The sequence below is a fragment of the Sorex araneus genome, chromosome X (genome assembly GCF_027595985.1).
Source record: "Sorex araneus isolate mSorAra2 chromosome X, mSorAra2.pri, whole genome shotgun sequence".
Classification (NCBI taxonomy): Eukaryota; Metazoa; Chordata; class Mammalia; order Eulipotyphla; family Soricidae; genus Sorex; species Sorex araneus.
Genome location: NC_073313.1, coordinates 327,840,252 through 327,855,916, shown reverse-complemented (window position 1 = coordinate 327,855,916; position 15,665 = coordinate 327,840,252). Strand labels below are relative to the sequence as shown.

At 43.6% G+C, this 15,665-nt stretch overlaps 1 protein-coding gene across 2 annotated transcripts in view; it reads right to left on the bottom strand.

Annotated features, from left to right (window-relative positions):
• The window catches only part of ACTR2 (actin related protein 2), a 43,852-nt gene extending 40,532 nt beyond the window's left edge, over positions 1 to 3,320 (bottom strand). The window contains exon 1 of one of the 2 annotated variants that reach the window (XM_055121662.1): positions 3,151 to 3,320. In XM_055121662.1, coding sequence (XP_054977637.1) covers positions 3,151 to 3,198 — 48 coding nt within the window. In that variant the 5' untranslated portion in view covers positions 3,199 to 3,320. The remainder of the gene's footprint in view (positions 1 to 3,150) is intronic. The other variant, XM_055121663.1, reaches the window with a different exon arrangement.
• Between the last annotated feature and the right edge of the window lie 12,345 nt (positions 3,321 to 15,665).

The window sequence follows — 15,665 nt, the reverse complement described above, 5'->3', positions numbered from 1 at the left end:
CTACATTAGCACGCCACAGATGTTACTGGCGCCCGCTCAAGCAAATCCATGAACAACGGGATGACAGTGACAGTGATATATACATATACATATATATCTACATATATATCAGAGCTGTGGAATCATTAGAGACAATCATGTCTAGAAAATCTAAATAAAACTTTAAAGTTAGGAGCCTAAAACAAAATACATAAAACTTTGTCTGAATTAACAATACTTATTCATATTTATGTCACAGTAACTGACCTTTTATCTTAATAAGAGTCTTAAATTATGGGAGACATAAAAATGATCAATAATATACTGTGATATAACAAATGAAATAGTAACATAAAAGCTTTATGGCTGGGGTCAGGGAGATGGCTCAAGTGGTGTTGAGTGCTCCATCCAGCTATGAGCAAGGGTACCACATGCCCCCAGTCCTTATTCTCCTCTCCCTATGCCAGACTGGTGACCCAAGCACTGCTAGTCCTCTATTGAGGACTTGTGGGTTTTTTATTTAAAAACTGACCTTGTGTTTAATGCTATTTAGAAATTCACATAGACTGTAAATACAAGGTTCATCACCCTTTAACAAGGAGGAATCTATTAAGATATAACTGGTTCTGATTTCTAGGGAAAATTTCTGACATGTTCACAAGAAGATTTTATTTTTTTATTAATCAGCTTTTGGGGATGGGGGGGTGGGGTGTAAGGAGACTCTGTCCACACCTGGTAGTACTCAGGGACTATTCCTGGGTCTGCTTAGGGTTCACTCCTCGGTGGATTATATGCAATATTTGGGGGCCTAAAAGAATTTTTTTTCATTTGCTTAGGAGTTATTTTGAGACCACAGGAGCTACTGATGCTTATCAGACTATTGTTTATAAGGATCTGTAACTGAGTCTTAACTCTAAAACTAAAACATGTTTGTAGTTAATTGAAATCTTAACAATACATAGTTAAAAAGAATTTTTTCCTAGGGACTGGAGACAGAGAGATAGTACAGAAGGTTAAGATGATGTTTCTATCCCTGGTACCACATATGGTCCCCCAAGCATCACCAAGAGTGATTCAAGAACACAGAGCAGGAGTAAGCCCTGGGTGTGGGCACCTCCAAACAAATGCATTTCCCAGTGATTCAAGAGTCTTAAGTCCTTTCCTTGAAATCCTATCCCCTTATTATCAAAAGCAATCACTATAAGCAATCTCACCTATCTCCCAAAACTATGACATACAGAAAAAAGTTAATGGACCTATAAAAATCTTTAATAAAAAGCACTTGGGGGCTGCAGCAATATCGGGTAGGGCGTTTGCCTTGCACGTGGCCTACCCGGGTTCGATTCCCAGAATCCCATATGGTCCCCTGGGCACCACCAAGAGTGATTCCTGAGTGCAAAGCCTGAGCCTGAGCATCGCCGGGTGTGACCCCCCCCCGAAAAAGCACTTGGATAAATAAAATCATTTAGAACTTTAAAAAAAAAACTTAAAACAAATTAAGACATCTTTCCATAGTGATGAATCTGCCTTCCTCTCCCTCCTATTTTTTGGGCTCAGTGTTCAGGGGACACTCCTGGTTGTGTTCGGGGGCCCATGTGTTGTGCAGGATAGAAGTTAGGCCTCCAGAATGCAAAGCAGGCACTCCAGCCCATAGAACTCTCTGGTATATGCTGCCTCCTTTAAAAAATTAAATAAATAAATAAATAAATAAAGTATTCCATTTTGTATGGCTATCCAATTCTATGATAGCATTTTTGTCCTTTTTTTTTTTTTTTTTTTTTTTTTTTTGCTTTTTTGGGTCACACCCGGCGAAGCACAGGGGTCATTCCTGGCTCTACACTCAGGAATTACCCCCGGCGGTGCTCAGGGGACCATATGGGATGCTGGGAATCGAACCCGGGTCGGCCGCATGCAAGGCAAGCGCCCTACCCGCTGTGCTATCGCTCCAGCCCCATTTTTGTCCATTTTAGTTCAAACCAGTATGACTATTACCTGTAAATGTACACAATAAATAGAAACTCTTTTTCTTCCCCATCTCTGCAATCCTTTCCAAAATGTTTTAAGGTTCCACTTAAATCTACTTTCATTCAAAAGCCACAATGTAAGGAGTAAACATCACAACTACTCCACCTCTAAATGGGTGAAAGCTATCACCTTAATGCAGAAGAAAAACGACAGGACCACAACGAATTCTTCCAAAGTAGCAATTCAGTTTTCTAATTTGCTGAGGACCGTCCCAAGTACTTTCTCTTTTTTAAGGATGGAGATGGAAATGGGCAGAAACAATTTGCAAATAATTCACAAAATCGGTGGAGGTGGAGGGGGGAAGGCGATTTTTTTCACAATGATTTGCATTTGAGATTCTCAAAGATAAACCATCGGTCTTGGGCACCCAGAAGATTAAACGGGTCTTCTGGGTCGGGGTTGGGGGACGCCGAACCGATGCACTGGCCCCAAGGTCAGCGGAATGAACACTTGGGGCGCCGCCGCGGGGGTTCGAGACCTCCCGAGTTCATCACCCAGGGAGCACGCAGGGCTGCAGCCCAGCCAGACTCCCAGCACGCAGAACAAACAAACAAACAAACAAAAAAGCGGGGGCGCTGCTGCCCTGGCCGCCCCTTCTCTACAGGGAAACTTAAAAAAGCAGCCGAGCTCCAACGCGGAGAAAGGAAGGGGTGAGGCTCGCTGCGTGACAGCACTTCCCTTTTCTTCGTTAAGGCCCGTTTCCTGCCTCCAGCTCCGCGTCTTGGGCCACACAGGAAGAGGAAGGCCTCTCTCGAACCCCTTTCGCGTCCCGGCGACCCCGGGCCGGGCGCCGTCCCCCGGCCCCGAACGCCCCCGACCGAATCGGCGGCCACTCGGGGCGTTTCAGTGCTCTCGCCCCCGCCGGAGCCCGCGCGCCGCGCGCGCCGGGAGGCAGGTGGGATCCCCCAGCAGAGGCGGCCTCGCCCGCCGCCCTGAAACCCCGAGGGGTGCGGGGCACACAGGATCGGCCACACCAGGGTCCCGACAGGCCGCTCCCGCCCCGCGCCCGCGCGGCTGACGGCCGCGACCCCTCAGGCCGGGGCCGCGGGGGCCCCGAGCAGCAGCCACGACGCCCAGGGGCTCGCCCACCCCGCGCCCATCCCCGCCGGAGCTGGTGGCCTCGGCAAGTCTCGGTCGGACGCCTACCCCGGTGCCGTTGTCGCACACCACCACCTTCCTGCCCTGGCTGTCCATCGTCCGCCCGGAAGAGAGCCGCAGCCGCCGCCGCCACCGAACAACCTAGAGCCGCCGCCGCCGCCGCCCGGCCCTTCCCTCTTCTTCCTCCTCCTCCCTCGCCGCCGCCCCGCCCTCGACCTAACTTTCTGCCCCCAACCGGAAGTCACAGCCCCGCCCCGCCCGCCGTCTAACTGACAGCCAGCGCGGAAGGGGTGGAGACGGGAGGGAGCGGCTCCGACGGGCAGCCTGGGAGCCCAATAAGAAACGAAGCTGCGCGAGGCCCCGCCCCACGCAGGGCTCCTTCTCCTGGGGCACCGCCCCTCCAGGTTCCTCCTCTTGGTGTCTCCTTGTCGCTTTGTCAGTTAATGGCAGCCGACCCGGTGGGGTCTCTCTCTCTCTCTCTCTCACCCTTTCTCTCTCTTTTTTCTCTCTCTCTGAGATGTCGAAGGAGTTGTGAGAGCTCCGCTCTCCCGTCTTTAGAAGGCTCAAACTGTTGAGCCGCACCTGGTCCACCGCGAGATGGCCGTGGAATGTGGCAGAGGAGTGAGCCTGGGAGGGAGAAGGTGGAACAGGAAGCAAATTGGCCATCCATACCAACCCACCAATAACCATGACCATTGACCATGATTTTCTAGCGCACAGAGGTGGACTAGTACACACACACACACACACACACACACACACACACACACACACATAGAGACAGAGACAGGGACGGGATGGGGGGGGAAGGCGGGGGAGAATTTTGAAATCATATTTATTGAGATGCCTCCAATTCTAGCTCAGCGGTGATCTGCCCAAATCACACTACATCAAAGAAATAAGAGTATGGGTGCCAACACTGCAGCCTCATGGGTCACCACGTCCCCTTTACAACAGCATCACACCTCTGCTTCACATCTCTTAAATCTAAGTGCCAATTTGAATCCAAAGTCTTCTCAGTTTTGATAGCCAACAAGGATAGCTTCCTATGAGGGCCTGTCACTTTAAGAGTTTTTGAACTTTGCATCTCCCCTTGTCTGTCAACCTCTAATGGGTTGCTGAGAGGATAAAATTCTGTGCCTAAGTTAAGCATCCATTCAAATGGTATTTATTATTTATTCTATACTTTCAAGTGGGCAGTTTTGTCTGTAATGTGCTTGCTTTTTCTTTTTAATCTGGAGACTAATCTATTCATTTTGAAAGAACAGCTTGTCCCATCCAAGAAGACTTCTGATAACTCTCAGGATGTCCTCTACTCTCTGTCTTTGCTATTATACTACTTTTGCATGAGCATATGAAGAACTGTGTTGTACTTTCTACCCTCAGAATAAGTACTGAATGAACGGCTTTAAATTCATCTAGCTCTAGGGAAAAAAATACCATCTTTTTGAGAGATGAGAATTAGAGTTGTACCTTTCATGTGTACAACAAATTGAATAAAACTTGGATTGTGATCCCCCAATCCAGTATTATAATACTAACCTCTCAGTTTTCACTGTTCTGTTATTAGACTAGTGGTTTACAAACCTTTATGAAAGCAGAGAATGCTTTATTTAAATTTAATCTTATAGGGCACCCCATCCTATAAAACAGATCAAAGTAAAACTGTCATAGCTGTAATTGGACCTCTGAGAGGTTAAGTTGCAGCTCCATGAAATGTCTTCCTGCATCCTCTTCACTAGTGCTTGAGGCATAGAGGCCTGATGAACAGTGCTTTAGCGCACAAATTACGCATTTTTGTAGCCCACTGTTTGGTGCTAAACTTTACTGGAAGTCCATTAATTAGTCTCAGCAAATTGAACTCAAATGCTTCTCTTTTGCTTTTCCTCTTTCTTATTGTTTTCTTTAGCCATAGTAAGGATCAAACCTAGGTCTCCTGCAGGCAAAGCTCACACTTCAACACTGAGCCATAGCCTCAGTCCCTGTATTTCCTCTTACAAAATACTACTGTGTTTTTTCAGGGACTGGGACTCGCAGAGCCTTCCACAGTGAAGCTCTGCCTAATATGCTAGCCTGACAAGTTGGGAGCTTGGGCACTGGTGAGGTGCTTGTCCCAGCAGTGGTCAGGAGCCACTAAGGCTACTCCTGGCACTGCTGTGGGTGGAACCCTACATGGAGCACTAACAAGATTGAGCTCTAGGCCTACCATGTGCAACATATGTGCTCTGTGACTTCAGTTAACTCCCCGGTACCTTTTAGTTACTGCATTTAAGAAATGGGGTTGGCAAAAACAGATGACTGGTTATAGAAACTCTGGTACATTTACAAATGGAATACTGTGTAGCCGTCAGGAAACATGAAGTCATGAAATTTGTATATAAGTGGATCAACATGGAGAGTGTCATGTTAAGTGAAATGAGTCAGAAAGAAAGAGACAAACATAGAAAGATTGCACTCATATGTGGAATATAAAGTAGCTGAGAGGTACAAGCTTGCAATGATGCAATTTTCTGGCAGATATTTCTCTGGACTTAGTTGCTAAAATACTGAAATCCAAAACCGTGTGGCTGCTAGTGCGGCCGCTTGACCTCATATCTCTTCATTCTTAGCAATGGAAAACAAATTATCAAATGCTTCCTTTTCAGCAGGTCTGACTTTAGGGGGGAGAAACTCCAAATTATAATAGTGAGGGTTTTTTTTGTTGAAATATTGAATGTAATCAAAGTAAAGTGAAAGAAAAGTGAAATTTATCAGTTACACAGGCGGGGTGGGGCTCTGGGGAGGTGGGGGGTGGGGGAAAGGTATACTGTGATTCTTGGTGATGGAATATGTGCACTGGTGAAGGGATGGGTTTTCGAGCATTGTATAACTGGGACTTAAACCTGAAAGCTTTGTAACTTTCCACATGGTGATTCAATAAAAGAATAAATTAAAAAAAAAAAAAGAAATGGGCTTGGTCCTCAAGCCTGTACTCTCCTCTGACCGTGTAATTTATTTACTTTCATTATGCCTCTTTGCTCTCTTATCTTTTTCACTAGAGAGGCCTGTGTTCTCTCTTGAGCACCTATTTCTCTTTTTCTCTCTCCTCTCCTCTTTCTAAATAAGTTTTGTTCGATAAAAATGATCTTGCTTCATTAATTAAAATAATATGTGTGGCCAGGGTTATAGTAGGGCCTTGCATGAAGCCGACCTGTGTTTCACCCCCAGCATCCCTTATGGTCCCCCAAGCCCTGCCAGGAGTGATTTCTAAGCCAGGTGTGGCCCATAAACACCAAAAAAAAAAAAGTTTAAGAAGCACTTTACTACACGAATAAAAAATGCAACAAAAACCTGTGATAATACAAATTCAAATATAATATAGGTCACTTGCTTCCTATCTTCTATTTCAGGCCCATTCAGGCAACTTCATATTTCTCAAAATAATGTGACCTCATATTTTGAACTAAAGCTTAGGAAGTTGGGACTCCTTCATTCCAGCTTTATGTTGAAATTATATATATGCAATTCTACACAAAACTTTGCACTATTGTCCCGTTGTTCATCAATTTATTCGAGCGGGCACCAGTAACGTCTCCACTTGTTAATGTTTTTGGCATATTGAATACGCCATGCCAGGCTCTCTGAGAGGGACGGAGGAATCAAACCTGGGTCAGCCGCCTGTAAGCCAAAAGCTCTATTCGCTGTACTATCGCTCCAGCCAAAACAAGACTTTGCCAGGTATAAAACATCATTGTATATATGAGAAAAGGGAGCTTTAAGATATTTAAGTAAAACTGGAGAGATAGGGGCTGGAGTGATAGCACAGCGGGTAGGGTGTTTGCCGACCCAGGTTCGATTCCCAGTATCCCATATGGTCTCCCAGCACCGCCAGGAGTAATTTCTGAGTATAAAGCCAGGGATAACCCCTGTGCATCACTGAGTGTGACCCAAAAAGCAAAAAACAAACAAACAAACAAAAAACTGGAGAGATAGAGGAATGTGCTTGCCTTGCATGCACCTTACTGCTCAATTTCCTGTACCACACACAACTTCTGAGCACTGCTAGGGTCAAGCCAGGAATAGCCCCTGAGCACTGAATAAAACAAATCAAGTAAATACATAAGAATTTTTAAGTTTGGTAAGGCCACAGGCTATAAGTTCTACATATAGAAATCAATACATTTGTACATGCCATCAGTGAATAATAAGAATAAAATTAGAAAAATAGTTCCATTCCCAAGAACAGCAAAAAAAAAAATCCAAATATAATTAGTGTAATGCAAAACTTAGGTTCTGAAAGCTATAAAACATTACTGAGAGAAATCAAAAGATCTAGATCAGGGGCTGGAGCAATAGCACAGTGGGTAGGGCGTTTGCTTTGTACGTGGCCGATTCCCAGCATCCCATATGGTCCCCTGAGCACCGCCAGGGGTAATTTCTGAGTGCAGAGCCAGGAGTCACCCCTGTGCATCGACGGGTGTGACCCAAAAAGCAAAAAAAGATCTAGATCAAAGGTTTTCCAAACTTATTTGGTTTACCACCCCCTTTGCAGAAAAAAAAAATTACTCAGTGGGCCTAGAAATGTACCTTTTTTTTAAAAAAAAAAAAACTACCCTTTTTTTAGAGACTGGAGCGATAGCACAGCGGGCAGGGCGTTTGCCTTGCACACAGCCGACCCGAGTTCTATTCCTCCGTTCTCTCTCAGAGAGCCCAGCAAGCTACTGAGAGTATCCCGCCAACATGGCAGAGCCTGGCAAGCTACCTGTGGGGTATTCGATATGCCAAAAACAGTAACAAGTCTCACAATGGAGATGTTACTGGTGCCCATTTAATCGAGTAAATCAGTGAACAACCGGACAACCATGCTACAATGCAACAGTGCTACCCTTTTTTAGAGAAAGAAGCAGTGTCTCACAGTTGCTTCAGATTTCTACTCTCATTTCCCCTGAATCATTCCTACACCTTAGCATGATCTAGATTAATAAACACTCAATGTTCTTGGATTGAACATACGTGTTAAGATTACAATTCTCTACAGGTTGATATTATCTTCCAATATAATCTTCGTCAAATTCTCAGCAGTTTTTTTTTTCTCAGAACTTTTTAAAACATTTTCTTTTATCCTTTTTTATTGTTTCTTGTTTTGGGGAAGCCACACCCAGCTGCGCTCAGGATTTACTCCTGGTTCTATGCTCAGGTGACCATATAGGGAGCTAGGGATTGAACCAAGATCAAACATGAAAGGCAAATGTCTAAGTCCAGATTAGGAGAAAGTATTTGCAAATCATGTATTCAACAAAGGACTGCATTCAGAATAAAATAAGAACACTTAATAATATAGATAACCAAATTAAAAGCAACAAGAATTTTGAACAAATACTTCTCCAAAGAATGGTTATGAATGGCAAATAATCATATGAAAAGATGTTCATCATCATTTGTCTTTAAGGAAATAAAGCATAAGTTACTGTTTCATACAAACCAGGTTATCTAAAACCAGACAGACATAAAATAGCACATGTTGATAGAGTTCTGAAGAAACTGGACCTGCTAATGGGAATATAGTGGGGCACTACTCTGGAAAACTAGCAGTTTTTTAAAAAGTTAAATAAAATCTCCAAAAGTTAAACAAAAATGCCACCATTCTGCTCCTAAGCATATACCCAAGAGAAATGAACACATATATCCACAGACTTGTAAGCAATATTAACAGAGCATTATTCATAACAGGTAAGAAAATGAAACCATCCACATGTCCATCAATTTGTAACTGAGTAAATATGCAATGTGTCTGTACAATGAAATGGTATTTGGCAATAAAAAGAAAATAATGCATTTTTTGCATGAATGAGCCTAAAGAATCAGACTGATACAAAGAATACACAATGCATTATTCCTTGTATATGAAGAGTCTAGGAAAAAAATTTTGTAAATCCAGAAATCGGGCAAGTAAATGCTGTGTTTAGGACCCAGATCTGGATACTTTGTAATTATAGAGTAATAGGATGGCTTTTAAAGGGCTGGAGCCATAGCACAGTGGTAGGCCTTTCATGCAGCCAACCCGTGTTCGCTTTCTCCACCACTCTCAGAGAGCCTGGCAAGCTACTGAGAGTATCACGCCTGCACGGCAGAGCCTGGCAAGCTACCTGTGGCGTATTGGATATGCCAAAAACAGTAACAAGCCTCACAATGAGAGATGTTACTGGTGCCCACTCCAACAAATCGATGAGCAATGGGATGACAGTGACAGTGACAGTGACCCATACACAAAAAAATAGTGTTCTAGAAACTGAAGATGATTTAAAAAAATAAATAAGATCTGTTTCCATAATTTGTAAATAAAAATGAGTTCCTTGGGGGCAATGAGGTAGCTCAAGGGTCAGTAACAGAGTATTGCCAGGAGTCACCCCTGACCTACTGAGTACTGTTAGGGCATACCACCTTACTCCAGAAGAGAATGTTTGAAGTGTGGTTATTTGGAGATAGGTCAGGTGATAAAGCATATGCCCCTCATGCTTGAAGCTCTCTCCTTACAGTTGAGGAACATACCCTGGATATGTATCACATGTACAGAAAATGGAATGTGACACAGGATTTCTACATATTTCTACATATAGAAATCAATATATCTGTATATGCCATCAGTGAATAATCAGAATAAAATTAGAAAATAATTTTTAAAACTTTTGTTTAAATACAAAGAATACACAATGCATTTTCAGGCTGTAAGTTTCAGCCTGGTAGTGAGGAAACCGTGACTGTTGTTCAAGGAAGGACCTCTTAGAAGTCGCCCTGACCAGTCCTGTCCACCCAGAGGTCTGGGGTCCTTATCAGTACAAGGTATTTATGTGTAAATCTCAGTCTTGGTCCAATCAGTCAAAAGAATGTAGCAAGATGACTTCTCTCAGAGAAGGGTTATTGGCATATCTTCAAAACAGTGAGCCTCAGGCCAGCCTGTTTTAACTCTCTTAACCCCAGAAAGTCCTTTTAATTTTGAGGGGGAAGAGATGAGGCACAAAATTGCAAGCATTTATATTATTAGATTATGAAAGGAAGGAAGAAAAGAAAGTAGGAAGAAAGGAACGCAGGGGAGGAAGAAGGGGGGAAATAAACATTAATATTTTTTCTCAGTTAAAGGGATGTTCTAAAGGATAAGGACTATACAACTGACAAGGGCACCAAAGTGATGGCATAAAGCAGAGGTTAAGGACTAAGAACGCAACATCAGAATAGACTTGGATTTAAACCAACTCCTCTGACTTCCAGACTCTTTCCTTGGGCAAGTTGCTTAATATCTTGAAACTATTTTACTAGAATCCCACATTTGTCCTAAATGGTGGATTTTGGCACTCTCATTTTTATAAATGAAAAAAATAAGTTCAGTGAGTGTAAGTAACTTGTCAAATTCACCTTTCTATAAACAGTAAGACTTCAAATTTGCATCTTGCTGGGCCAGGGATCTGGCTTAGTGGTAAACTGCCTACTCTGCATATGTGAGTTCCTGGACTCAATCCCCCATACCACAAAAAGGTTTAAAATTCAAAATTAATAAATGACATAGAAAGAAAAAGTAAAAAATAAAAACCCCACAAATTTTCTTCTCTTCATCATGAAAGTTATGCCTCCTAATGAATTATAAACCTTTTGTTTATTTGTTGGGGCCATACCTGAAGGTGCTTAGGGGCTACTCCTGACTCTGCACTCAGGGATCATTCCATCCCTTATAAACTTGAATTAGCCAAGCGGCACAAATGCTGACTGACTTCAACCAAGAGTGTGGAAAGGTCGGGCTGCAGCTGAATCTCAGCAAAACGATATTCATGAAAAAACGAACTAGTCCCTGATGTTCCATTTGCTCTCAACAGAACAAACATCTCCGAATGCAGCAGCTATGTGTGCCTGGGTCGAGGCACACATAGCTGCTGCATGAGGAACAACTTGAGGAACAACTTGGCGCCAGAACTGTGCAGGAGGAAAAGAATGGCGTGGAACACCTTCAAGAGCGTCGAAGAAGTGGTTAAGAGGACCAAGAACCGGGGCTGGAGCAATAGCACAGCTGGTAGGGCGTTGGCCTTGCACACGGCCTGCCTGGGTTCAAATCCCAGCATCCCATTTAGTCCCCTGAGCACCGCCAGGAGTGACTCCTGAGTGCAGAGCCAGGAGTAACCCCTGGCACAGGTGTGACCCAAAAAGCAAAAAAAAAAAAAAAAAAAAAAGAGGACCAAGAACCTCCGACTCCAGGCAAATCTTTTCGACTCCACCGTTCTTCCTGCACTAACATACACCTTAGAGACCTGGGCCCTACACAAACAGGATGAGAATGCTATTAGGGTATCCCAAAGAGGAGTCGAAAGAGCTGTGCTTGGAGTATCAATTTCACTCAAGTGAGAGAAGGAATCCGGAGTTCCAACCTCCATCGACAGTCAAGAATCAGGGATGCTGTCTCGTTTGGCAAGGCATCAAAAATCAGACGGGCCGGACACGTAAGGCGATTCAGACAACCTGGACTAGAGCTGTTACCGACTGGATTCCATGGGATGTCAAAAGACCGAGTGGCCGCTCACCTACGAGATAGTCAGACTTCTTTGTCAAACCCCTGAATGAACGGTTTGAGGCTCTTCTTGTTCCTGGAGCGAGCAGATATCATTGGGCTACACTAGCATGTGACAAGGACGAATGGAGACATTACTGGCACCCGCTTGAGCAAATCAAAGCTCAACAGGATGACAAGTGATACAAGTGATAAGCTTGAATACCAGTTTATTAATTTATAATGGAAACATCTTTCTGTTGACTAGAAGGTTTGAGTCATCTCTTCAGAGACTCATTTTCTAGTTTCAAATACTTGGAAAATTATACTAGCAAACAGAAAATTGATACATGAGTATGGTGTTTAGCAGAAAGAAATGAGGAACAGTTCCATGCAAGGAGAGACTAGGGTCTTCTTCTGGCTTTCCCAGTACCCAGACGATCATTAGCCACTCACCAAGTAGATTTACAAACACCTGCTCTATGCCTGGTCCCTTTCGAAGGCTTGCATGAAGTTCCAACAATCACAGAATACAAATTCTAGTTGGGGAGAAAAACACCAGAAAAGGAAACATTAAAAATATGAAAAAGGGGCCAGACCGATAGTACAGAGGGTAGGGCGTTTGCCCTGCACATGGACAACCTGGGTTCAATCCCTAGCATCCCATATGGTCCCTCAAGCACAGCCAGGAGTAATTTCTGAGTGCAAAGCCAGAAGTAACCCCTGAGCATCGCTGGGTGTGATGCCCCCCCCAAAAAAGCAAATATATATGTATATATATATGAAAAATTACAAGTTTTACAAGGAAAATAAAGATATGGCTTGGGATGGGGAGGCTATACTGAGGTCACATGTAATCTGAACCTTGTATTCTTTAAGATCAGACTCAGCTGTAAGACTAGAATCACAGTGACTGAAAAAAAATCAATGTTTTCTTTGCTGCCACATAAATGAAGTCTATAGGTTTTTCATATTTACAGAGTGAATGACCCCCTCTACAGCAGTGTTGGACAACGTGGGTGATACTGTCCCCTGCACACGGAGGGGGAGGGGGACAGTAGTTATTTAAGGTGGATTGGGAGGGGGATGTTTTTCATTTGTTTGCTTACAAAGGTAGATTTACAAAGGAATACTGAGTGGTTTTTTTTTTTTCTGAAAGTGAAAATAAGGTCAAATAAGTTTAGGAACCTCTGCTCTATAGCATCATGGACCTCCTGTGTCTTGCTTGGCCAGGCCAGCCAAGTCCTCACTCATAGTATCTGGTGGTTGGTGGTTCTCCAACTACCATTCCTACAGGCCCAGCAGAAGAAGGAGGGATAGGGGTATGGGTATGGTGATAAAGGTCAGGCATCTTCTTTCTGAAACATGCATCTAGTATATCCAATTCCATCTGACCGGCTGGAACTTGGCTGGAAAGGTTCTGGAAAGTGGAGTCTGTTCTCAATCATTTCTAATCTCTCCACAGAACAAACCATCCAGCTTCTAAAAGCACAAAATAACATTTCCTATTGTTTATCTTCAACAAACAGGCATGAGAGGGACTGGGGAAATGTGGGTAGGCCTGAATTCTATCCCTGGCACCACATAGTCGCTGAGCGTCTCCGAGTATGCCCCTGATGGCCCTCAGCAGCACTAGGCCAGGGCTGCAATGACTCCCCAGACTCCAGCATTGAACCTTCCAGTATCACTGATCCCAGGTGGCCATGAGTGATTGAGGACCCCTGAGCACTGCTTAGGAGTGTCCCCTCCCACCAATAAGGATAAATACAATTTTTACAGTACACATTCTCTCTTTTAAGATTCTTTTGTCTCTCTTTGCAGGGGGTTGTTGTTGTGGAAGGGGGGGACAACACCTAGTAGTGTCCAGGGTGCCATGTGAGATTGAGGATCAATGCAGAGCTTCTCACATGCAAGGAAGGTATTCTCCCGTGTAAAATACCACTCTTCCCACCCCCCACCCCCGCTCAACAATATATATTATTTTATATCCTGTCTTTTGGTCATCAACATGTTGAAAATTTGAGAAAAATTGTTGTAGCCTGAGGTTGTCATTGCTCTTAGAATCCAACTATCAGTAGAAAGCTTTTCAATAAGGGTTCAGTGTTTTATAAAAACTTAGCTTTATGAAACCTAAGTAGGTTGGAGTCAGAGAGATAGTACAGTATATAGGGTGCTTGCCTTGCATTGGCTGACCCAGTTTAATCTCTGACACCACATACAGTCCTCTGAACACTGCCAAGAGTGACCCCTGTGCACAGAGCCAGGAGTAAGTCCTGGGCACCACCGCCGGATGTGGCCCATAAACTGAAAATAAACAAAAAAACTAAGTAGGTTTGAGCTGGAGAAAGAATTAGACTGAGCATAAACTTCGCATGCTGGAAGCTCAGGTTTGATCCCCATCAATGCATGGTCCCCTGAGAAACACGGGAAATAATCCCTGAGCGGAGTCAGCACTGCAAGGTGTAACCCAAACCTGAAATGAACAACCGAAAATAGGTTTGAGTTTTCCTTTTCATGTGGTTCAGGGGGAGGTGTGTCTGACAATAGTGTGCAAGAAGGAAAGGTAAGATCTGACCTTTAAGTAATCTGACATCAACAAAAAGATCATTGATCAGAGCAACAAAGGTTTCCATTTAAGAATCATTTTGAAAAATGTATCAAGTTTGCTCAAATTTAGAATTAATATATCTTTCAGTTAACTAGGATCCTCTGTTACCTCCCCCTGGTGATTAACATCAGATATTAATATTTGCTAGTGAAAAGAGAAGATGCACAGGACTTGTGGGGGCAGTGATACATTTAAATCTCTAATGAGAGATTAAAAAGGAATCAGTTCGCTGGCCAAATCCTCCAGCAGCATCATGGGGAACAGCATGAGCTCTTGTCACAAGCTGTTTCAAACTTTAAGCTTGACAAACAAGTCTAAAATAAAAATATGTGAGTTTATGGAGTTAGAAATTGAATCTAATAAGACTCAGTACAGGACCTGCCTCTTCTATTGGCTGGGAGCTTAACGTCTGGTTTTCTTCCACCTCCTCCTCATTTTTTTTGGGGGGGGCCACATCCACCTATACTCAGGGTTACTCCTGGCTCTGCCCTCAGGGATCACTCCTGGAAATACTCAGGGGACCATATGGGGTGTCAGGGATCTAACCCCAAGTAGACCACACGCACAGCAAGAACCTTGCCTGCTGTACTATCTCTAGGACCCCAAGGTCTATTTCTTCTGCAGAAAATTAGTTCTTTTCTATTTTATGGTCTTGATGAGGTCAGCTGAGATCTTCATCTACATTCCTGAAGCCACGAGCCTCTATATAAACTCTGACTCATCTTCTAGTCCTGACTTTCAGATAAGATGTAGCCAGCACAAGGAGGTAGCAAGAAGTTACCTTCCTTTCTGTTAACTGCTTAAACAACATAGCAATCTGATGCAGTCATTTCCAATCTTTTCAGCATGAGGATCCCATTGATCTACATCATTTCTGCTGTTGCTCTGAACAGTTGCTGGGCAGAGCACGTACTCTCTGGTCAGCCTGTGTCAATGACTGTCAAAATATGTTATAAATTCCTGAATATCATTCTTCTGTAGATATTAAAAATAGTCCTTAGATGCACATAAGTACCTTCATATTTATCATACTGTCCTTATTTTAAGGGTAAGTAGGGCAGGAAAGCTATTCTAGGCAGTATGGTGTTTGCCTTGCATGAGGACATCCCGGTTGATCACCGACACCACATACAGTGGCCAGAACACAAGGGGCCACTTCTGGGCACAAAGATAGGAGGAACTGCTGAGCACCGCTGAGTATGACCCTAAACCTTTTCCTGACCACCCCCAAAAGTAAGTAGATGGAGATGCAGAAAACTTAGTTACATGATGGAAGAATAAATCAGGGCAGGCTTTGGGGGTGGGAGAAGATGGGGAGCAGCATCTGAGGACAGTCTTGGAACACTGAATGCCCAAAACAACTATATTATGAACAACTTTGTAAACCACAGTGTTTATTTTACATAAAGTTTTAAAAATTTAAAAACCATATTAATCTAGTAGGAA